General features: G+C 44.3%; 1 protein-coding gene across 2 annotated transcripts in view; it reads right to left on the bottom strand.

Annotated features, from left to right (window-relative positions):
* The window catches only part of nfatc1 (nuclear factor of activated T cells 1), a 35,523-nt gene extending 19,974 nt beyond the window's left edge, over positions 1-15,549 (bottom strand). For both annotated transcript variants that reach the window (XM_070921579.1, XM_070921578.1), the window contains exons 1-6: positions 15,531-15,549; positions 13,110-14,157; positions 12,560-12,719; positions 7,366-7,568; positions 5,347-5,519; positions 3,182-3,322 (exon numbers count right to left, since the gene is read on the bottom strand). In XM_070921579.1, the coding sequence (XP_070777680.1) occupies positions 3,182-3,322; positions 5,347-5,519; positions 7,366-7,568; positions 12,560-12,719; positions 13,110-14,157; positions 15,531-15,549 (1,744 nt within the window). The remainder of the gene's footprint in view (positions 1-3,181; positions 3,323-5,346; positions 5,520-7,365; positions 7,569-12,559; positions 12,720-13,109; positions 14,158-15,530) is intronic.
* Positions 15,550-23,762: the final 8,213 nt, after the last annotated feature.

Genomic DNA, 23,762 nt, shown 5'->3' with positions numbered 1-23,762 from the left:
AAAGATCAAACAATATTTTTCCCACCCTGTGTTCAGTCTCTGCGCCTCATTCTGTCTTTTGGCACCTTTAGCTTTTACGAACAGACAATAAATTACATCTGAGAACTCCTCCGGCAGAGCCCAGAACACCAAACCACAGAAACAACAGAAAACAGAGGTGAATAAAGGACATCAGGGCCTAATTTTCCAAATGGAGCGACTGTGACTTATCGGAAACAGCATCTTCTGGGCAGGCCAGGGCAAATGAAAGCAAGGTGAGATTCAGTCAGGTTTAGATTACAGGCTGATGTCTGCAGCGCCGAGGCCGTACAGTAATCTCTTATGACTGATTGGCTGTAACCAGGAGTTACAACTGAACTGATGCTATCTCGCTTATTTCTACTGAGGCGGCATTGAAGGCTGGAGACGGGGGGTGGGGGGGGAGCAAAGCCGACATGCAGTTACTGTTTTCAGATGTTGTGCTCTGACTGAGGAACAGGTGACAGAGTGTGTCTCTGTGGGGGAAACAAGGGATTTCCTTCTGCGTGAGTCATGGGTAGCAACAACAACACACTCAAAAACATGAATATGAAACTGCACATGTGAGCCCTCACTGTCTCCTCCTCTCAAACACACACACACACACACACACACACACACACACACACCATGTGTCATTTCCCCAGAATCGAGTGGAAACATCATTAGGACCATCGGACACTAAAACAGAAACCAAAACAAATGAAATGTTTAGTTTTCTGGCAGCCTCTTAAGGCAGAGTGACCCATCCTGCCTCTAATGACAGGGGAAACTCCGACACACACACATGCTTGTAAGTGCATGCAACACACACAACATGTCAATACCCACATGTTCTGCTACCGCAGTATTTTGTGAGAGTGCTTTATTGGAAAATATGCAGGAAAATTGTCCATTGGTAAAAATTAAGCGCTTAAGCTCTTTATGGCAACAAAATCCACCACTCTGGATTTATGAGTTTGATCGTTAAACTGTTTCTCAGAGCTCTGCTTTGGCATGAGTAAAATAACAATAAAGACACATCTAATTTAGTTGAACGTGCAGCAGCAGATGAGATGCATGTTTTTTTTTTTAATATGCAAATGAGTTGTTTTGCATCTTGCCATATTTCTTAGCTTCATCGCACTATTTCTTATTATACCAGTGATGCCATTTCTCCCCAGTGATTAACGGTGTCTCTACCTGTCTCCTGTATGTATTTACCTATCTATTTATACAGAGAGCAGCTGTAAAGAAGACCCAGTGTGATCTGTAGGAAGCCCGCAGAGTTAATGAACTGGTGGCACAGAGGCAGCTTGGATAGACTGGTGGAAGGATGGAGGGAAGCAGAGGGAGGGCAGTGTTGTGGAAGCCTGGCTTAAGGGTGTTTCCATGGTAGGATTGCCCAGGAATCTGATGCTGGTGCCAGACGCGGGGAAACCCTCATCAAAAACAAGGGAGCGCACCCATCAATACCAGTCCAGAGCCTGCACATGGCCCTAAAGACAGTCGGATTAAGAGCCCAAACAGAACCAGAGCAGCCACTGACCCACACAAGAGTGTCAAGTTGTAGATCTGGTCTTTCTCTGTGTTGCTACGAAACAAATTGTCCAATTCCTTGTCCTTTGGATTTGGATTTAGTTCAATGTCATGGAGGCAGAAATAAACTCACTGGTTGGGTTAAACTTTAGGGAGCAGAGCTGAAGAGATATTGTGACTTGGAGCTTTGTGAAAAAGGCAACTGGTATGAGAAGTTTATTTTTTAACTTTGGAAAAGCAGTTTGACAGAAAGGAATCTCAACTTAAAGCCCATTTATTAGCATTTTCTGTCGCTTTCATAGCATCTCATGTTCTTCCTCAGAGGATGGAGTTTTATTAATATTTAAAGGATTAATATTAGGAGACATTTTAAGTATTATTATTAGCACTTTTGAAATGAGGGATCGTCAAATGAGGAGAGGACAAAATGTGAGATTGATTATACACTCCCTTTACTACCATTTACTGGATATTACTAATGGAAGGACGTTCAATTACATATTGTGAATATTTCAAAATGTCTTAATCTCTTTGAACTATTTTACTATTTACTTTGCTTTAACCATGACCTGAAGAGCTACCAAATAGTAGCCAGCTTTACATTATTATGAAAATAAGCAATCCAGCGGAAGAAAAGCCTCAAAACTATCCTTAATTCCCCAGATTAGTTAGCCTAGCATAACGTCGAAGCTCAAACATCACCGAGAAGCATAAGCAAGCTAATTAAGCTAATTAGCCTCAAAGCTTTTTTAATTTATTTTTTCAACCAGAGCTCCTTCTTTGCTTGCTGGCGAACTCATGTGGTGGTCTGAGGTTTAATCCAACCAGGGACATTATTGCTGTCGCTACACGACTCAAACACTGATCGTCCCTCCTCTCAGGAAGAGATCAGGGACAATCAAAGAGGTTGGGAAGAGGGGAACAAGGCCTACGCTCATTCAATCACTTCTTGTTTTGACAAACAATCTCAGCACTCTATTGTACAGTGCTGAGAGGGGGGTTGGGGGGGGGGGGTGGGGGGGGGTCCCGGTCAGCCTTGAATTCTTCCTTTCACAGGTGGAACAATGAAAAAGGTTTCCCTCCTTTTTGAATGAGTCACCGGGCTGATAGGATCACACGTGTTTACACTGCTCAGCCTTGGCCCAAACTGTGGCTCACGTTGCTTTGCTAAAGCTAATCAAGGAAATTGCTGTTTGTAAACCTCCTCGTATCAACATCTGGGAGCAGTCCCCGCTCGCTCCAAACCAAAATGGCTTAAAGTAAGAAAAAGAGAAACAAATACTGAGGCATCACACAAACGTGCACAGCCACCCACACACACACATGCACACGCACACAACACATGCTGCATTTGTGATCCATTCCTCTGCCGAACAGGCAATGGAAACTTCTGCAAATGTAAATCTGCTGGGTTAAAAATACAGCGCATTAATGTGCACCACATGTGGCACTCTGGCAGGATGGAGGATATTTTGACGGCGGGGGGAGAGGAGAGAGGGAGGGACGGAGGAGGGAGGCAGTCCTGGGGTTTCTCCAACAACGGAGAGGGAGACACACACACACACACACACTCACACACATATATATCTACACACAGCTGTACTGACACGACTGCACGCTCCCTCCAGAACTCCTCCTTTTTTACCTTGAGCCTTTTCCACGAACACCACCTTGGAGTCGTGCTGGAAGTTGTGTCCGTCGATGAGCATCCTCTCCCCCCCGGGGGCGGGACACGTCTCCAAGCTCTGCTTATCCACCAGCGGCAGCTCCTGGGCCGATCTCTGGGCTGTGGGAGGGAGAAGAGAAACCGGCCTCATCGTTCAGCTAATACACACCCACTCCCCATGCAGACCTGAGCATCCAGATGAATCACTACCTTAGACAGCTTCCACAGAGCTGCCGGTGGAGCTGTAAACCTCCACCTCTCCATGTTAGAATTAAGCTGCCTCTTTGCCAGTAAGTAGAGAGAGGCTCCATGTTGTGTTTATTTGTGTTTTCCTCAAATTATGGTGGATGTTTTGTCTCAAATATTTAGTTTAAGAGTATCTTTCCTCTCCCCGTCTTCTTCACTCCTCTCTCTTACCTTTTGGCTTGGCCTTTTCATTCCTCGCTTGCTTTCCGTTTTTCTGAAATGATACACTACTTTGTCATGAAATACCTTTTCTGTGTAAATGTAATGCTGATATCTTGGCCAGGTCTCTCTTGCGAAAAGATATCTGTAATTTCGTAGTGATTGACCGGGATACATAAATAGAGGTTCAATAAAACCTGAATAGTTTTCTCACATGAGGATCATCTTTTAGTAATTCGATGCTGCTGCTTTCTGATTTTGATAAAACTCTAATTCTTTGGAAACCATCAATCTTTCCCACATCTCTCAGTTTCCCTCCCTCCGTCTGTCTGTCGTTCTGCTTCACTCACACACAAAGTGAATTTTGGTCAAAAACAATTGCTTTGTGGCAGTCGTTCAGAAACTAACAATGCTCTATTTCAAGGGGCTGAGATCATGGTTTAACTACTGTCTTTCATTTACCTCATAAGACTTAATCTTTATGGCAGCTCTCACTGCCAGAACCACATGAAGTGGTTGATCTGCCTGAGTTTATCCCGGTCCAGTGAAAGGTCAACTCCCGTGCAGTGCAGAGAGTCAGTGGAGTTTATCGAGCAAAGGCCTACAGAGCCTTCACACACGAAATCAAATTAAAATGTAGCTCACAATCATGTGCACCAGCTCCGCAATGGCTCTAGTTACAGGGCTGAAGGAATGATTACTGTTTTTATCCATTAATCTAATGCTTATCTTTAGATTCAGCAATTATTCATTTAGTCTATATCATATATCATTTTAGAAATATCCCACAGTCCGAGGGAGGTTTGTTTAGTCCAAAAAAGCCAACAACATTTAATTTAAAATGACAAAAGAACAGAGAAAAGCAGCAAATCCTCACATTTGAGAAGATTTAACGAATTTAATTACTTTAAGGATTAATTGATTATCAAAGTTTCTGCCTATTGACAAAACGAATTGCCGCCCCTAGTCACATGTGTCATATGCCTGTGAGTTATGAGTATTTTCAACAAAGTGGGATTTTTTTCCATTCTGACCTTTGTTTGATTGTTTGACCTGAGTAAATACTAAAGGCCTGAAATGGTAAAACTATCCACTATTTTACAATAACAAGAGTCTACGGCAATGCTACTTAGATACAGTGGTGCTTCAAGCTAAATGCTAATGTCTGGATGCCTCACAATGGCAATGCTAACAGGCTGATGTTAAGATTTATCATGTTTACCATCTTAGTTCAGTGTGTTAGCATGCTAACATTTGCTAATTCGTAGTAAACACTAAGTACAGCTGAAGCTGATGGGAATGTCATTAGCTCTGCAGGTATTTGATCTTAAACCAAAGTATTGGACAAATAAATATTTTGACTTGATGGTGGGGATAGATGAAAAGGCAGGAGATCTCCAAAGTGATTATAATTCATCTGGAGGAGAACATAGATGACCAGATTTCATGGAAAACCGTCCAATAGCACGGCTAAAAAAAGGTTGAGATTAGAAGAAAATTCAGAATAAAAATCAGAAAAAAATGAATGTAGTTTTGTGTAGCAGAACATGTTTTACACTGATCATCCTGCAACCCCAAAAATATATCTTCTGATCCATTAGTGGGGTCCAGACCACCATGTTTGTAGTCAATAAGTTACATAATCTAACCATTTAAGCACTATTTAAGAGGCTTTAGGGGGCGGATGAGTTCAGGCTTGATATTTTCAAGGAAAAACAAATATGAGAAGATGTACTCACAGCACTCAATGGGGTTGGATGAAACCTGCAAGGACACCGTTCTCCCTGTGGGCTGGTTGATGTGAACTCGGAAAACCATCCGCACACGTGTGTTCTTGCGTCCGATGTCTGTCTCCCCCTTCCTCAGCTCAATGTCCGAATTACGCAGCTTCAAGATCCCTGCGCAGTCGATCCTGTGTGTTTGCGGAGACACGAGATGAAGAGTCTGCCAAAGTCTGTCCGTCCACAAAGCAAATCACCATGTGCATTAATGACATATGTACTGTCACAGTTAATCAGGCTGTGATTTATACAGCACTGCAGCCAAATCAAAAGGGATTTTCACCCTGGACTCCGTCAACACAGTCGTGAAGGAGGCTGCAGTGATGTCAACAGAAGATTAACACCACCAACCCCAACAGAGCTTTTACACCTCAATGCATCCACTGTTGGATAAAATTCAAACTCTACAGAAACAAAGGGCTCCACAGGAGATGGTTCCTAATATACTGTTCCCCTTCCACAACTCTGACAGCCAAGAATTGGTTGTAATGATTTCTTTGTACGGTGTCAAAGTCTTCATCAGCCACTTAGTAAAAGCCCCCCCCCCCTGCTCCTCTTCCCTACTCCTCTCTGTCTGCACTACTGCTCTCATCTAACTTTTTTAAATACCTCTCCAAACAGTTTCTGGCATTTCCATCGCCGTGCTACTTGATGCCGCATTCCTCAAAGCCTAGTTAATGTCAGCTTTTATACACATTTGAACACTCCCTTACATTCTTCTCGCCAGACACCAGGGTCTGCTTCGCTGGCAAAGTAATCAGGTGTTGATGCTCAGGACCCCAGCTGTTCAGCTCTCCGCCTACGCAGACAAGCTGAGCGCAAAACCACATACTAAGGCGTCCGTTCAGTGCCTGAGAAGAAAGTTTTAGACAGAAATACCAGGAAGAGGGGTCGTATTTCTCTTTAATTTAATTTATTAAGAGTTAATTGGAGTCATACCAAGTTGACCAACGCCATTTGTGGCATTCATATTAGCTATAAAAAAAATCTGAACTGATGTTGATTAATGATTTAATTTAAGTCCCCCTAAATCATCATCAGAAATATAACAATGCCTGTATTCTATACCACATAATAAAACATCTATACGTCACACTGGGGGACATGTCGAAATGGATAAATCTCCCACAAATCCCTGGCCTGCGCTGTAAGTACTCTGAGGCGTGTCCTGTGTGAGAAGAGAGAAACCATATCCTGAGGTGAAGTCGTTGTATAAGGGGAGCTTATGTGTTACATCCATTAAAACGCAGAGAAAGTGCTGATGCTAGCAGGCTGCCGCTGCCTGCAGCTCAGACAGAAAGCCCTGGTCCCCGTTAGCAGCCCAGAGCTTCCCCAGTAATCTGATCTCTGAGGCTTATAAAATGAGAAAGCCACCCGTCTGTATACAGAGGGCAACGCTTTCACAACCCAAACACACAAAAGCCAGACACAGAGTATACTGCACATCAGGAGCAAACTTCACATCTCCAGCTTTGTTAGAAAAGCACCAGTCTAACAGGGTTTTGATAGAGTTTCATTAGAGGAACAAAATGTCCCCCTGCAGAGAACCGGAAGGACACCTCAGCAGAAGTAATGTCATGGACATGGCAGGTTAAAGTTAAGTCTCAAGCCAGTTTAGACAAGTCAAAGTCGAGTCTGTGTTAACCAAGCTAGGACTTGGTTAAAAACACAGCTTTGAAAGGAAGATGTTGAAATGCTGTCATTATAATGACTTACTTATTGACTTGCAATTTACTTAAGGAGACTTTTGACGTGACTGGGACTTGTCCTTAAGGACTTGTCTCAACTGACTCAAGACTTGGCTTGAACGACCTACTTGACAAATGACGTGGTCCTGCCCTAAAAGACGTGAACATAACTCTAATAAGTTACATCCAGCCCACACATCTAGAATTATAAGTCCACTTCAATTCTTGAAGGAATCGAGACTTGACGTCCAAGAAGTCTTAAACTTTTTAACAGCCCCTGAAAACTCACATGGCCCGCATGTTGTTCTCTGGCAGCAGTGGGATCTCCAGGACCTTGGTGTTGTTGTGCAGGGCCTCGTGGCTCGGGGTGGACACGGTCTTCCCGGTGATACGGTGGACCTGGTAGAAGGCGTGGGGCCTCAGCAGCCTGTCGTCAGCTGTGCCGATGAACAGCTGCAGGGTCAGAGGCTCGCTCTCCATGTAGCCATGGAGCTAAGAGGGGAGAAAGAAAGAAAAGACACAGTTGTGGTTAAGCCCTCTTGTCCTCCACTTGTAGGTCTTTCAGAGGTCAGAGTGTCAGCGTGATGGTTTTTCAAACAAAGTATCCATTTAGGATCTTCCAATCACCCCTTTCATCTTCTTTAATTTACAACCAATAGCCTGCATACACGTCCTCCATCAGTTCATGTCAGGCCTTGCCAAGATGTTGATCCCACAGTAGCTGAGTCTCAGAGGCAGCCGCTGCCAGACAGCAGTGAAACCACCTACAGCGAGCGGCGTCGTGATTTGTGAGCGCGGCGCCTTGTGACAAGACTAAGCTAGTGTTTCAGAAAAGTCAAGGTCACGTCTGTCCCACCGAGCCCCGGCCAATCAGGGTCAACAAAAACTGTCAGAAGTGACCCTGCTCTGATGTTTATCAGTAAAATGATCCCGTAGCCCAGAAGTGCTCCTCACTGTAGCTGGTGGGCTCGACCCACAGCTTCTAAAGTAATCCCAGACCTCCATAGGTGTTGCTTGACAGGAGGCCTCCCGCCAGGATGACCTCAACCACCCAAACTGCAGAGTGCAGGCACGAAGCCCAAACCCGCAGGCTGAAATCTGAGAACAGCAGCTACCGCTGACACACTGCCTGAGAGTTATGTATGTTATCCATACAGTGTGACGGGGAGGAAATAAAGAAATTGAAAGAAACACATTGAGTATAATAAGAAATTACAGGGGGGCCAATATGGAAATGTACTGAATAACATAATGCATGAAAGTTATAGATTATTTGTTCATATTTAAAGTTGTTTAGGAGGTTAAAACTGCAAAGGAAACTACAGCAAAGAAAGAGAGTGGAGCATATTGTGTTGCTTCACATCAGCAGTAGGAGCGATCAACACACACTTTCAACTTCCCACACTGTGAATATGTTGTTTCTATATAATAATGATGTGTTTATTTAAAAAAAAAAAGTAATGTTTTTCACCCTTAAATTTCAAGTTTTGAAATTTCTGAAAAATTGAGGGATTCACAGCTGGACTTGGTCTTGTCTGATAAAACAGGCTAAAATCTTTCCATCCTTTTCATTAAGATCGAGCAATTTTGCTGCACTTGAAATGACACCAATTATTAGGTCTGAATTAGAGGAACTAATGTTGGCCAGTCGGGGTAAAGTAATATTACCGTTCAGTCTATGATGAGTTAATGTTCAAAACCATGCAATAATAACTTTGAACTAAACTACACTCAGTAGGAAAACATAAGGAATGGTATTCTTATCTTTAGCTATAGCATATATGTAAAATTAAACTGAAATAATGGGACAATATGTGCACATCGGCATCCACAGACGCAGCTAAACTGTTATAGAGGCAGACACTGAAACCCCACCTAATTATACGCCGCTGTGGATAAGATTATCAGCTGAAATGATCGGCAGGGAAACGTTGAAATGACGACCAGAGTTTTCACTTAAATAAGAAGAGCACTCGAGGCGAGGAGTGCCCACAACGAGAGTGAAAGGCTCAGAGCGGGGAGGCACAACATGTGATTTGGAGGAGGATCCCTGTCAGGGTTAAGAGCCTGCAAAAGCCCTGTATATTTGTGTAAGGAAATGGGTTGCTGCCTAGCAATGCTGTTTATTTAGGCAGCAGGAAGGAGTGTGATGAAGTGAGGTAGCTCGCTCACATGCGTTAGGGGGTTACTTTCAAACTGTGATTACTAACAGATTACTGATTATCTGCTTTGAAATATTATCGGCATCAAATCTAGGCAAAGAGAAATAATCAATCTTGATAAAGTCATCTGAGAGATTTCGGCTGTTTCTGATTATTTCCAAAACGTCAAAAAGTATGTAGAGACGTTTGTGTTCGCGTCAGCATTATCATCCATCACTTTTAGGACGTAAAATGATCTAAGTGGCGATCTTGAAATCAAGAAACTTTTCCATTCGTTTTTCTTTTTTCTTTTTTTTTTCATTCTGAAACATCTGTCTGTATGAAGCAGCTGCAGCAGACAACAGTTATGAATTTGTTGATGCAATGAAATCGCTGTGATACCACTTCATGTAAACCCTCCGCTCCTCCACCCTGGCAGTTTGACATTGGCAACGCAGCCACCCCTCCCTAGTTCATATTATCACCCACAAGAGGAATGCCGAGACTCCGGCTGCTCAAGGCACCAAAGAGGAGGAGAAAGGGGGTGAGGGCGACCGGGGGCTCCCTCTCCACTCCTATCACAGACCCTCCCAGCTCTAGAAAAGGAAGATCACACGCATGTGAACTCCTGTGTTTCTGTTTTGTCGAGAGAGGGATAGCTCAGTGTGACCGGGATCTCATCCTGTCACGCTTTCTGCTTCACATGACATTTGTTAATTGCACTTTGTTTAGAAATATAAATTCGATCACAAGGATCAAGGCCTTGAAAAGGCACGTGACTGCAAAATAATAATCTTCAAAAATGCACTTCAAAACAGCTCTTTGGACGTGTTTTTTAAGCAAAGAGAAGATCATGAAAGCTGAGTTCAGACAGAGAAAAAAAAAAGAAGACCTCACAGACTTGAATAAGGGGTATTTCCTCTCCACCAAAGTACAGCATGAAACCCTGAGCATTAACTGCGGTGAGGACTGCACACAGCACTTCAGAGGGGCATACTTCAGTCTGCTGCTGGCGTAAGGGCGGGTGTGGTTGAGGCAGGCAGCACCGATGGCATTGAAAAAGAACAGAAAATAGCTTAGCTTAGCTGTGCCGGAGAAAAAGTGTACCACACAGAACAGGACCGTCCAGAATAAACTCTGTAAAGTCTGGGCAGGGTTTGAGTCAGAGGAGTGACGGGGCCGAGCCGCAGAGGCTTCGTCAGCCAGCGTCCACAGCAGAGGCTGCAGCGCTGCGTGTACCATGTAATCAGGAAGTCACAGAGATGGGGCTGCCTTTGAGATGAGGCTCCCTCCAACATCTCCATCAGAGGCTGCCAGAAACGTGTGTGGTTTAGTCGCTGCCGCCTCCGCAGGACGCAGCGCGCGATGATGTCAGCCGTACACACGGGAACTTTCCTAAACAAAGGGAAGTCTGTGTGGTTGGGGTGGTAGCTGGCGGAAAAGTAGGGGGGCGGTTCGGGTTTTAGGTTTAAAGAGAACACACACTCTCTATTTCAGCTGGGGTGAACCCAGACCCCTGTCATTAAATCATTAGCACCTTCTCATGGACAAATACTTGCGTCTTGCACAGATGTGTGGCTGAAGTTGAGACTCGCTGGATGGTACACCATGTTTTGGTTTCCAAACGTCCTCTTCCACTGCAGCATACAAATATAATATTTCTGTTTCCTTATTCCAGTGTTGAATGCAAAATATATCACAACACTGTTAAATTAAAGCATGTTGAATAATGTCTCAATTTGTTTCTACACACTAATAATACACAGGCAGGGAGTATTTAACCATTTTGTTGTCAACCAGTCAGTTTTAATTAATCACAGATACTGTATATTTTATATGTTATTATACATATATATTAAAGGGGTCATTTGTTGTCCACCAGAGGAGTGTAAAATGTCCTAATCAGTGCGTTTCTTGGTCATTAATAACAAATTTGTTTTTGTTTGTTTGTTTATGTTATAAAAAACAACAACAAAAAACAGCATCAGCCAGCACTCGTTATCAGATTTTTGTTATATTTAAATATCAATATTGGTATTGGCCAAAATCAATTATCTCTCGGGTATTAAACCTTCATTAACTGATTTTTTGGGCCACTTATTATCACCTCATACAGCTGATATCGAGTACATGTAAGAAACAGCCTGGTTACACATTGAGCAAATACAGAGCAACTTTAGCATCATTTGGTGCAGTGTTTCTCTATTTTGGTTTCCACCAAGTCCTGAAGGAAATATCTGTCTTTGTCTCTCTTGTGTTGGGCAGGTGGAGTACTAGTTCACTCTAGTGAGCATACTTAATTTTTCTGGTGTGAACACATTACTCAAAACGTGCTTGGCGTCAGTATGTAATATGGAATTGGGATGCAGCTTGGTTCTCCTTAAAATGGCTGCTTAGCAATGTTAGCATTCCCCCTTCAAACTAAAGGGCATGATTAGCTAACCCCCCCTCTGCGGCAGCAAGGAAAAGTACTCACGCCAAAAAGACATTTTTATCAAAACTGAAAGGCAAACACAGAAAACTCTGCCCCATGCGTGACGAATGTCTGGTAAACGTGTAGACGTATTGTAAAGTATTAATAAAATGTCAAAAGGTATTAATTAGACCGACAGCCCGCCTCATAACTCACTTTGCCCGACTCCTTGCTGCAGACCCTTTATTTATTCAGAGACTGAGGTCAGCGGTGTGGAGTGATGGTTTGGGGACCAGATGGGTTTATAACCAAAACATATCTGCAGTTGTCCACATTTTCTTTTCTTTGGTCTCGACCACCAGAGCTACTGTGGTTAAAGCTCATGACTAAGCTCTTACTGGCCATGCTACATCACTTTGTAACTGTCTGCACTGCACTCGACAACGCAATGGAAAAGTCTGAGTCACCCTTGTCTGGACAGGAACTGACTGAGTGGACTGGTCTGTCTAATAGCATACCTATGGTATTCCATTCAGAAATGTGACATCTTTAAATAACATAACAGCCAGGTCATGAAACACATGTCGCCCCAAATCCATTCTAACATGAGGGGGAAAAAAAACAGGTGGGGAGGAAGTGTCGAAGCGAGAAGTGACGAGGTAAAGAGCAGGAGTGAAAATTAGCCTAATGGCTGCACCGTGTGTTGGTCCGATCGTCACAGGAAACCAAACAGTCTGGCTCTCAACATAAGGTCTGAGGCCCTGAGGGAATCACGAGGGATTTTTTCTTTCTTGTAAAATACTAATTTAATACAAAACATATTCAATGTGTGTTCGGTCTAAGTGCTCACAGCTTGTAGAAGTGCGCAACCTGCGATCAGTTAGATACTGCTTTGTTTGAATGAGTTAAGAAGCGCTGGTTTAGCAGACCTTGACGACTGGGTGTCCTCCCGCCAGGGCCTTCACTGCTCCCCTGCTGCCCTCCGTCTCATAGTGGGCTCGGTGGTGGGATTTGGGCTGCACCTCGATCTGCAGGCTGTACGGCCCCGAGCTGGACGGCAGCTGCCAGTCGAGAGCTGGCAGGGACGGGCTGGCCGGGGCGAAAAACATGTCCAACATGTCAACTTAACAAGGAGGGAGGACGGCTTATTTTAGATGCACTTATCAAGGTAGAATGTGCAGAATGTGAACACTGTGATATGCTAGACCTTGTGATGAACCTGTTATGAAATTACAAACCTGTTTAAACTCAACTCCATGCAAGTGATCCATTCATGCACCTTTTTTTTTTTGCATGTGTGGATAACTTGCATGGAGTTGAGTTTAAACAGATTGAAGTGAAAGAATTTATTTGCAGTTTTATGCTTCAATAAATCTTGAAGCACACAAGAAGGATTCTCCCCTCAAGCCTTTTTTTTTCCAGGTTTGAACAGATATTTTTTTAGCACTCAGATCTTCAGCTATGTCATTCCTTGCTTACCTGACATATTGCTTTGGCTTGGACCAGGAGTACGGGTGTTGTGGCACGTCCAGAAACCCACCACAGTAGCCCTCCTTCTTTAATGGCGGGCGGTTTGAGGGGTGGTCGTCCAGACAGAGCTCCCCTGGACTCAGCTCCTCACCCCCCGGCTCCATCTTCAGGCTGACTGTGGAGTTGTGCTCCTGGCTGGTTTTCCGGGCCTTCATGGGGATCCCCTCCCCGAGGTCAGCCACTCCATCCGTGGTCAAGGCGTTGATGGCTGCCAGGATGGCCGAGTTGGTGTACTGGTTGGTGTTCGGCAGCCAGGTCTCCTCTGTGATGCTGAGGCGAGGGGAGGTCTGCGGGGACGGTCCAGGGGAGTGGTTGGGCGAGTATGGGTAGTGCTTGTGCAGTGCCCCACTGCCGTTGAAGCTGTACTTCCTCTTCGCACCACAAGGGGAGTTGGGTCTGGAGCCACGCTGACCAATCCAGGTGTCATCTGTTACGCTTGTGCGAGGGGAGGTGGAGGGGGAATGACGAGGTGAGCCACCAGAGGTGCAGCCATCACCTGGCAGGGCGAGGGTGGAGCCCTTGGGGGACACAGAGGGTGACTGCCAGGGGGAGTTCTGGGGCGAGTTGTCGTAGTTGTAGGAGAAGCCTGATTCATAGGAGGAGGCGTCGGAGTGGCAGCTGCGAGATGAGATGCTGCTGGCCGGACTCAGGCAGCTGGGGTCGCGGTAACCATCTGCACTGGGGAGGGTCAGCGTCACGATGGAGTTGACTCTCTTGGCAACAGGAAGGTTGCTCTCCTCCACCTCATCCTCAGGAAACTGACCGTAGGCTGTGATCTCGATACGAGGGCTCTCCAGGGTCGGGGCTCCATTCGGACGGACGCTTGAGGATGAATAGTAGCCGGCCGCTCTCATGTCATCCTGGGTGTCATAACTGTGAGGCTCGGTGACAGAGACAGATATAGTGGGGCTGGACTGGAGGCTGTGGTACTGGGAGGGAAGACAAGGGTTGCCCAGTGGGAGGGACAGACTGACATTTGGCGTGTAGCCATATGCATCTGGAAAGCAAACAGATTGAGTTTGTTACCATGATAATCAAACACACATTCACTGGCTGCCTCACAGAGAGGGAGACAGTTGCCAAGTTGAGTCTTATGAGAGCTGTTGGAGAGGTGTTGCCTATAATGGCAAAAGAACAGCTCGCCTACCAGATTTGGCCCTGGCTATTTCCTGATGCAGAAGGCATGCAAGTTAAAAGTTAACGCCTCATCCAATGGGGATCCCCAAACACAGTGAGCCCAGTGACACAAAACATCTCTGAACAGCTCAAATTATACAAAGCAAAGGTGGGAAGCAGAAATAAAGGAGCCAAAAATAACTCGAGTCTAAAAATAACCAAAGGCAAGACCAGGTGGTTCTTTTCCACTCCACATTGCCAGATTTATGCCACTTAATGCACATGGTGCAGCCCATAAAGTGTAACATTATGAAAACACACACTGATGCTTTTGTTGGCCAGTTTCGTGTTCGAAAATCAACACAGGAGGGACATGATTCGTTTATTTGCACGCTGTAAAGGTGCACGCTGTACCAGGGGGAAGCTCAGGGTCTCCTGCCAATGCTCCCGCTGGGTCATATGAAACTCTGCCTGTCTGTGGCGAAGGCTGAGGTCACAACCAGGGGCACGGGAGGGGGAACATGGGAAACGAGAGTTGTGGTTATATGGTGCATGAGGCTGGGCGAATGTGACCACAGCGGAGCGCATTGATACGGATGGAGGCGGCTGCTGCAGACACACAGATGCAGTCAGACAGCCTGCAGTCACCACAGCTCCTGTCTGCTGTAAATTAAAGAGAATTAGAGGCCCCACCATAAACACTATGACATCAGTGCTGCACCATATGACTCCTTGTAATAAAAGAAAATTATGCTTACATTTAATGCTGCTTGCGGTGTGTGACACAGTAGCACTGAAATGTTTGTTTTGCTATAATTAGACTGCTGTGAATTAGCTGACATCCTGACGGGTCGCCTGAGGGGCTGAACACTGGCATCCAAATCACTCATGAAGTTACCCACAATGCCCTGTCAGTCATTAGCACAGGTTCAATTCTGACTATTTTGGGAGCACTTTTTCAGTCATGAGGGAGCAGAACCACGCCCACCTTGCCCCAAATCAGCAGGGAGGGGCGCACTGAGTATCCACACCACTGCCTTAATACCGCGACTGTCTGCGATGCACTGAGGCTGAATACGGGCGTTCAACTGGGAGGAAAGTGCAGCCAAGACAACAGTTCAACATAACATCACAGTTTACTGCATCGCATCCGGGTGTGAAGTGTCAAAGTTAAGTAAATGCCACATTAATAGCCTCGCTGCTCTGTGACAATAGGAAGGAAAGCCTGCGGTAATAAATGAAAGTCAAACTTACCCTCTTCAGCTGATTTCATTTTGTTCTTTGCGCAGAGAGCAACGTCTGAGATCAAACTCGGAGTACAGCTGCAGATGGCAGCGATTCCGTATCCATATAGCGGAGTTTATATATTCCCCAGCTGTTGCTCGGGATCCTCTCTCTCTCTCTCTCTCTCTCTCTCTCTCTCTCTCTCTCTCTCTCTCGCAAACAAAAAGCGAGAATGAGAAATAAAGTTTAAAAAAATAAGAGGCTTAGTTGAAAAACAGCTGTTACTACTTCAAAAAGGGAAAAAAGTCGCACCCAAAATGGAAAAATCTATTAGAAAAGTCAAAATATTAAAACATGTGGCGGACTGATGTAGACGAAAAGCTATTTTGGTGGCTGTGTTGAGATATCTGACTCTGTGTCTGGGGATCCTGACTCTGCTGGCTCGCTGTGACGCACTGCTCCGGCGCACAGAGGACTTCTGCGCTTTTAAACTCGGGGATCACCTCGGCGGCGGCGCACCGCCCCCCACACTCTGACGCATCTACACGTCCGACCACCAGATGGGTCCAATGGAGATCCTTTCTCTCACTGGGGTTTCCAGAGCCATCGGAGGCCAATTAGCGGAGCTGGCAGTGAAGCCTGAAGGCTCCGGGATGAGTAAAATAAGCCTTCGCAAACCATAGAGCCAAATTCAAACCTTCAGTGATCGGAAAAAAACATCCTATGCAGCGCCTGCTAGAGCTAATCCAGCAGAATCTGAGCCAGGGCGAACATCCTTCTCAATATAAACAGAGGTTAAAGTGACACAGCACAGCATAAAACAACATGATTTGTTGGGTGAATATGAAATCTTGTAACTTAAACTATGTCCCCATGATCCATGACTGACTTAATGAGCAGGAACAGCATTAATCTGCAGTTTCCACCCACTTTATCTACAGTATCTGTTCCCCTTGGCATCATTTACAAAGGAGTCATCAGTGTGCTGCTGCAAGACACTGCACATGGGATCTCCTAAATCAAGATTTATGTGCACACTAATCCCCACGAGCTTTTTACATTAAACTGCTGCCATTTTCACCCAGAAAGAGTCATTCATCAACCGGTTACAGCAGCAGACGGACGGACGTTCGGTTAAAGGCTGCTGGGTTGTCAGATAGCAGCTGGACCAGCAGCAGATACAAGGACAGGTGAGCTGAGGCGAACATGCCAGAACATATAGCTCAAGTGCTGCTTCATGAGACATATATAAACTAAACCTTCAGATGTTGTGTCGGGCGTCTCACGGGGTTTTGAAGTTATTGCAAAGGCAAATAATTGCTTTTCCACTTCCTCCTGACAGACTGCACGTCTGCGGGGCACAAAACACATAATTATCCATACTTGCATAGAAGTACTATATAAAAATCAAGTCTTATACCCAGTCATTTGACACGCTGAACTGACAGTCTTCATAGAGTTTTTCAGAGGCCGCTCTCTGCGGTTGGTGTATACTTATTCAGCCTCTCTCTCTCTCTCTCTTCAGTCCCATGCAGGCAGGGTTGTTGCTATCTTTGGCAGGTCTGGACCTTTCAGCAGCTGGCAGCAGGCCCCTGGTTTCTGTGATGACAATAGTCACATGGTTCCTCTCTAAATGTCTGTCCATCCCCGGAGGTGGAAAGCTATATTACTGCACAGCAGCAGCTTATCGGCTGGCCCCAGTTAGTGTGATCCTTAGTGCTGGTGGACTGGAGTGTCATGCCACTGCCGCTCTCAGCCAGGGACTGTTGAGGTGTGTCTTTATTTAAAGGTCATCACTCCTTGTTGTCTTATAACATGAGTAAGTAATACATTTGCAGAAAAGCATGTTTCCTCTTGTGAGGTCATTTTGTGGGGGTGCTTCTTCAAATTTATTTTTGGGGGATTCTCTTCTGTGTAATTTCCAAAACTCAGTGAACTGGGAAAATGACATTCAATATTTCATATGCAGGTGCATGGGAAGAGACAAGGAGATTCCTGCATTCAAGACATGTATTGCATCAGCACTTTGTCAAAAAAAAATCATTTTAGCAGCTTTCTTGCGCAGCTGAATTTACTGATAGGTGTCATTATAATAGCTGAATGCACTGATTACAATAATGGTCTGAATGGAAACAAAGAAAAAGATTTAAGAGTCTACAGTCAGGCTCGCAGCTCTGTGAGGCTGTACTTCCGCTCATGGTGGCGCTACACGGAAAGTCAGAGGATCAACAAAGTCAGTAGGATTCATTCTCTGAGCATCATGGATGTCCATACAAAGAAAAAAAACAGTTGTCCAGCAGTTGTTGAGATGTTTCAGTCTGGAGCGAAGTGGTGAGCCGCACCGCTAGTGTGGCTAAAATTAGGAAGAGAAAAAAAAACATACACTCATGATAACAATTTGAAAATGGGCTAATCAACGTATTACAAAATATTCTGCATGTTCTGAGTTACTCATTGTACAAGGCAGAAGTCGCTTGTTTAATTGTTTTAAGTGTCTCTCATTGGATGATACTGTGGAAAGTAATACAAATGAGAAAACCGGCAAAAGGCCAAGAAACATGTTTTGTAGTCTAAGATGTAGATCTGTCTGTATTTTACAAAATGCAAAAGGTGCAAAGTGCACTGCATCACATCCTTTTGACAGTGTGCACGTTTTCGACCCCTTACTGTCTCTGTATCGAGTATCCAACTGCACGATGGTCTTCAAAGCGTCTCCTCTTTCTGGGATTTTTTAGTGATTGTTTGTAGAGAAACCGTTTCAGAAATCAGCTCTTAATCCAGACATTTGTCTCTATTGTGCAACAACATGGCATGCATGCCCCACATCCAAAGCAATATTCCCTTCTCACCCACTGGGATCTCTTTTTGGCAGCGCGCCCTCTCCAACAGAGCATCTGAGGGAGTGACGGCACTGGTGAAATCCCAGCCGTCTGTTTCATCATGGGGACGTGGCTCGGTGGCTCCCCAGTCATTTGAAGAACCCCACTCGTTTCTTTGACCTCATGGAAATCTGTTATGGGGCTGGGGGGGCTAACTGGGGCAAAAGGAGGAGGAGGAGGGAGGGGTGGGGTGGGGTGGGGGGGGGGTTGCCACTCCACAGTAGTGTGTAGCTGAAACATGTGCTGCAGTAAACACTTCCACTCGTCTGCAGTTAATAAATAGCTCTGCTGCTGATTGACTCGTGGACCCTTCTACGTCAGGGCGGTGCTGGGGCTCGTAGTTTTTACAGGCAGGCCTGGTGCTGGTTAGTAGACACCTTGGTAACAGGCGGCTACAGACCGGATGGATCCAGAGCCACAGTTGAAAGAAGAACACTGTAGATAATGAGACGCAACACCGACACCCTGCGACGATAATGTAGACACGAGAGATTGAACTGAAGACTCACTTCAGTATCAACAAGCTGCTTTTCACTACTGGAGACACAAGAGACGCTGAATTTACTTAATACTACAGACAAGTCCACATCAAGTCTCAGGTCAGTTGAGACAAGTCCACATCAAGTCTCAAGACCTGTTTTTACAAGTCTCAGTTAAGTCCAATAAAGTCATGGCTCACAAGTCTCTGAATACTGACTATTAAAACAATTTCTTTGAATATTGAATATTAAATGGTTCACTTATAGTGACGAACCTACAGAGAATTATCACCCAACTCTCTAACTCAGCTTTAGCATCTTTCAGCTCATTGTTTTGGTTTTATGGCCCAAAACGTTATTGTTTTGGTTCAGTCTAACTGCTCCCATCAACCTAGTTTTCATGGGGGGAAAAAAAGCTCAGATGAACCCACTGTACACCACCTGCAGCTAGCTGGTGAACAGCTAAAGAGCCAGATATATATATATATACTGTAACCAGTGATGTCACTGTGTACTGACACACCCTAGAGTAGAGTACATGTCTACATCACTTAAGCAAAGTGTTCAGACATTGGAGGACGGCGAAAAAGCAATTTCTAGCTGCTGAGCTGCTCTTTAATAAGAAGAGTGACTTTCACACAGTATTGAGGGTTTAAGGCAGTGATACACAAGTCAATTGTTGGGCAACTTGGCTGAGCAGCAATAAATTGGCTCAGAGTTTTCACTTTAATCCCACAGGAACATCTCGTTACCAGGAAACAAGTGAACAGAACCTGTGGCATACTTTTTTGCTTGTCATTATTGCCTAATTCTGTTTAACTGAAAGTGAAAATATGGTTTTGCCTTTACAAGGGCGCCACATTATAACTGCAGCAGGTTTCAATCCCCAAATTCAAACTGTGTTTCCAGTGACACGACAAAAACACAAAAACAGCACACTGTACGCCGCATCGTTTATGGTGCAATCTTTTTGGCTAATGAGTTACACAATCGCATTGCTAATTTAATCAGACTGTAGATCATCTTGTGTCCGGGAAGCATTTTTGACCCCACGACTCACTGTGATCCCCGCTGCCGGCAGCATTGCACAACTGCGTTTACCAAAGTTTTGCCTGGTGTATCATCATTTTAAGAGTCTGGGAGGGGTGAAGTACCGAGGGTTGGGGGTGGTCTCACTGTCACAAGCCCACACATTCTTGTCGGCTGCCATCCCGTATGTGGCCACTGCCAAACTTTGTGAATACTCTGCCCGGTATGACGTGGTTTGGCCACAGTGAGGTGGAAAAGACCTCAACTCGCTTTTCTTTCCACAGCTCTAACCCTCAAAATCCAGTGCCTGACTTTATTTGTGTCTGAACAAAAACACGATGGAACATTGGACGGCGTTGTAAGTTATTCATAAACTAAGAAACAACCCAAAATGCTGGCTTTCCCACTGCTGAATCACCTGTTTGTTTTGGAAAAATGAATTGGAAGGAAACTGAAAAAATTATTACTGTAGTTCTTTGTGTTTTTGAGCCTGCTCGCGCTCCCCTCTCACCATATGTGCGCTCATAACTGCTATTTTATAAAGTGTTTCTTGATGTAGAATAATAAAACATTATAAATAGTCCCTATGACCACAAGTTGAGTTCAGACTGTGACCAGAAAACTAGCTTCAGGGGACATTAAGTAATCTGCAACCTCTATTGATGACCGAAAATTTGCAAAAAGCTTCAAAGGGTCTTTGGCACAGCTTATAGAAAGGTAGTTTGAGCCGAGATCAAACAAGACGTAACATACCACCATGAAAAACACGACATGAATGATGCTGCTTGAGAATGAAATGCTGTGTTTATATTATGGTCAGTTTGAGCTATTAGGGCTCAAGTATCTTTCAACTCCTGTTTTTTTTATTGTATGTAGGATATTTTGGTGTTGACCCCCTCTCCATACCACACCCCACCACCGTCCCGGCTCTTTCTTACAGTCAGACTTCCTGTCTCCCATCAATGTTCTCCTTTTTACTCGGCCGCTGTGACAGAATCCCCTGCTCTGTTTCCTGTTGTGAAGGCCGGTCGCTTGGTTACGGCCGAGGGAGGAGTTTTCACGGCCGAGGGAGCGTTTGCAGAAGGCCGGGAGGTTCGTTTTCTCTCCCTAACGGTCTCAGAGCTGGCGTTGAGGCTGGAGCACAACACTGAGCCACAGCTCCCCGAGGCACACAGCACTTTAGTATCTCTCAGCTGTTGGTCATGGTTGCACAGGCTCCACTTGCCCAAGGTCGTTTACATAAATGAAGAATGGAGCTAGTGTAACTGCAGGGAAGTGTAGTTGCCATAGACCAGTTTGTTGCCGTGGTACACACTGAGGTAGGCCTGTGAAGCAGAAGTTTGATTCTGGTCTAAGAAACATCCTTACAAGCGTTTCTAGTGATTGTAACAAGCTCAATAAGTGCAAAGATACCTAAGATTTACATTCAGAATATGTCTTGGTCAAGACGAAAGCAGCATCAGAAAGTATATAAATTATGATAATTACAGAAAATGAGAGTCCACAAACAACCATTCAGTGGGAGGAAGGGAACAGGAACAATGCTACTGTCTAATTAGTATAATTTTCAGAAGGGGTGATGTTGATTAGTATGAACAAGAATCCGTTCTAATAAATAAACTGGAAAAGGCTAAGTGTGTTCGCTTACACAGAAAAGTTTAGGAGCAAACACTGAAAACAAGTTAAAATACCTTAAAAGTGTTTGCAAGTGAGATGTTTCATGCGAGTTGACATTAAAGTAGAAGCACTTAAAGCGGCTGAGGTGAAGAGTGAGAGTTGAAATCAGTTGAAGTGTAATTACAGAAAGCATCTGAAAGTTGAAGCCCGGCAGGCAGTTGAATCAGCACTTTCTAAGTAAGCACTAGAGGTATTTGAAGAGTGAGAGCTGAAAACTATGAACTGATGAAAGCAGCTGAACTCTTACTCAAATTTTAAGCCATGACAGCAGTTGAAGTGCCACTTGATGAGCTAGCACTGAAAGCAATCGCTTAAAATGTAAGTTGAACAGTAAACAATGAAAACAATTGAAATTTCGGTTAAAGTTGAAGCACTGAAAGGATTTACAGCGTCTGTAAGTGTAAGAGCCAAAAGCAGTTGAAATCAGCTGAAGTGTAAATACTGAAAGTGATTGCCAGTTGAAATATTTGAACGGTCAGTTGATGTGTTCGCGCTGAAAGCAGTTACACTGTTAGTCAAAGAGATAGAAATGAAGTATGTGAAAAGTAAGTCGAACAGTAAAGAATTAAAGTAATCAAATATCTAATTAAAATGAATTTGAAGTGCCAGAGATAGTTGAAGTGTGAGCACTGTTAGTAGTTGAAGTGTCAGTTGGTGTGCAAGAGATGCTGTAGAGGAAGGAATGAAATCTCTATTTATTCTGGGTGGTTTCACTGAGAGCAATGTTGTCTTTTTTGAGGAACACCCTGCGCACACTCTCACACTCGTCAGCACCCACTCCTCAAATTCATCATCATAAAAGATTACGATGTTTGAAAAGTTGTCTGGAGGACTTTTCTGGCAAAGATGCAGATGCTGACTTTGAAAGTACAGAAGCTGATGTTGCAACTGTAATGTATTTTGTATAAATAATTGAACGTTGGACCCCTGGAATGAGTCTCATCTCCCCATCAAGCCAGTCAGGGAATATCATTACCAGTAACTTTATCTCTACTGGTTGTTGTTTCTTAATTCAAACAGGGTCCTGTGGAATTTTATAACAAGCTCAGTCAGATGGAATATGGCTACAGAAGCCACTTAGCTGCTTAGTAACAAGATAGCATAATGGCGTAATGGCAGGTCTCCCTCCAGTATATAAAAAAAAAAAAAAGCAGCAAAAATGTGAAAAAATATATACTAATTTGACAAATGTTCCATGCAGCTGAGATTTCTGCTGCGTAAGTGTTTTGTATCCCACTTATGGGATGAAATCTAGTTTAGACAAGAAGTGTTTTTCAAAAATCCTGGAGGGCTTCAAATTGAGTTATGGAGTAATGTTTTTAATGCCGGGCAACAATTTGTCGTACAAGAGATGAAACATTAGATTATGAACTTCCACTTCGACAACGTAACAGCTCCTCTGTTGTGTTTGTGAACTCACACAAGCAGCTTCTTCTGCAGAAAAAAAAAAGACAGAGTTGGCGACTTTGGGTTCTCATCTGTGTACATTTTACATAACGCAAGCACTGAATGTATGTTACCACATTTGACTTTCAAAGTGCTGCAGGGTCGAGAAAAAGATAGACTGAGATATAAGAGCTCTGGTAATGATATGCATGTGACATCTGAATGAAAATGAAAAGCCTTTTCATGAACACCCTTCTTAATTGAACCTATTGATGGAGCTGCGTCACACTCAAGTGATATGATTTGTATAATCAAGGTCTTATTTTTATTTTCTTAAAGATTCCCTGGACTCACCAACGACCTGAGCACTTATCCTCTTCATTCCTCTCTATATGAAGAGTTACTTAGAAACCTCAGCTCTCTTTTGTCCTGCCTCACTTCAGATGGACTTCAAGTCTGTGTGAACACATCACTCCTGTACTCGCATCCTCACCACTCGATCAGTACCACCATTGGTGCTTAACCGCACAGTATGTAATTTTCTGCCGCTAGGGGCCTCTAAACAACAAGAAGTCGTTGTCTTCACCACCAGGATTCTTTCAGTGTTAATCGTCAGGTTTTTATCCTCCTCTCCAAAACAAACGGGCTGATTGAAACACTGAATAAAGCAGTTTCACATTAAAAATCAGTGTTTCTCGGATGCCGTTCGGCAGACACGCGACGTCCTGGAGGGGCTGCGAACGTTTGCTCAGCTGGTTTCTCTGACACCTTCAGATCCAGACGTTTCATGACTAAAACCCTTCATCCGGTTA

Source organism: Enoplosus armatus, chromosome 16 (assembly GCF_043641665.1).
Source record: "Enoplosus armatus isolate fEnoArm2 chromosome 16, fEnoArm2.hap1, whole genome shotgun sequence".
Taxonomy (NCBI): Eukaryota; Metazoa; Chordata; class Actinopteri; order Centrarchiformes; family Enoplosidae; genus Enoplosus; species Enoplosus armatus.
This window is presented reverse-complemented; position numbering and strand designations above follow the sequence as displayed.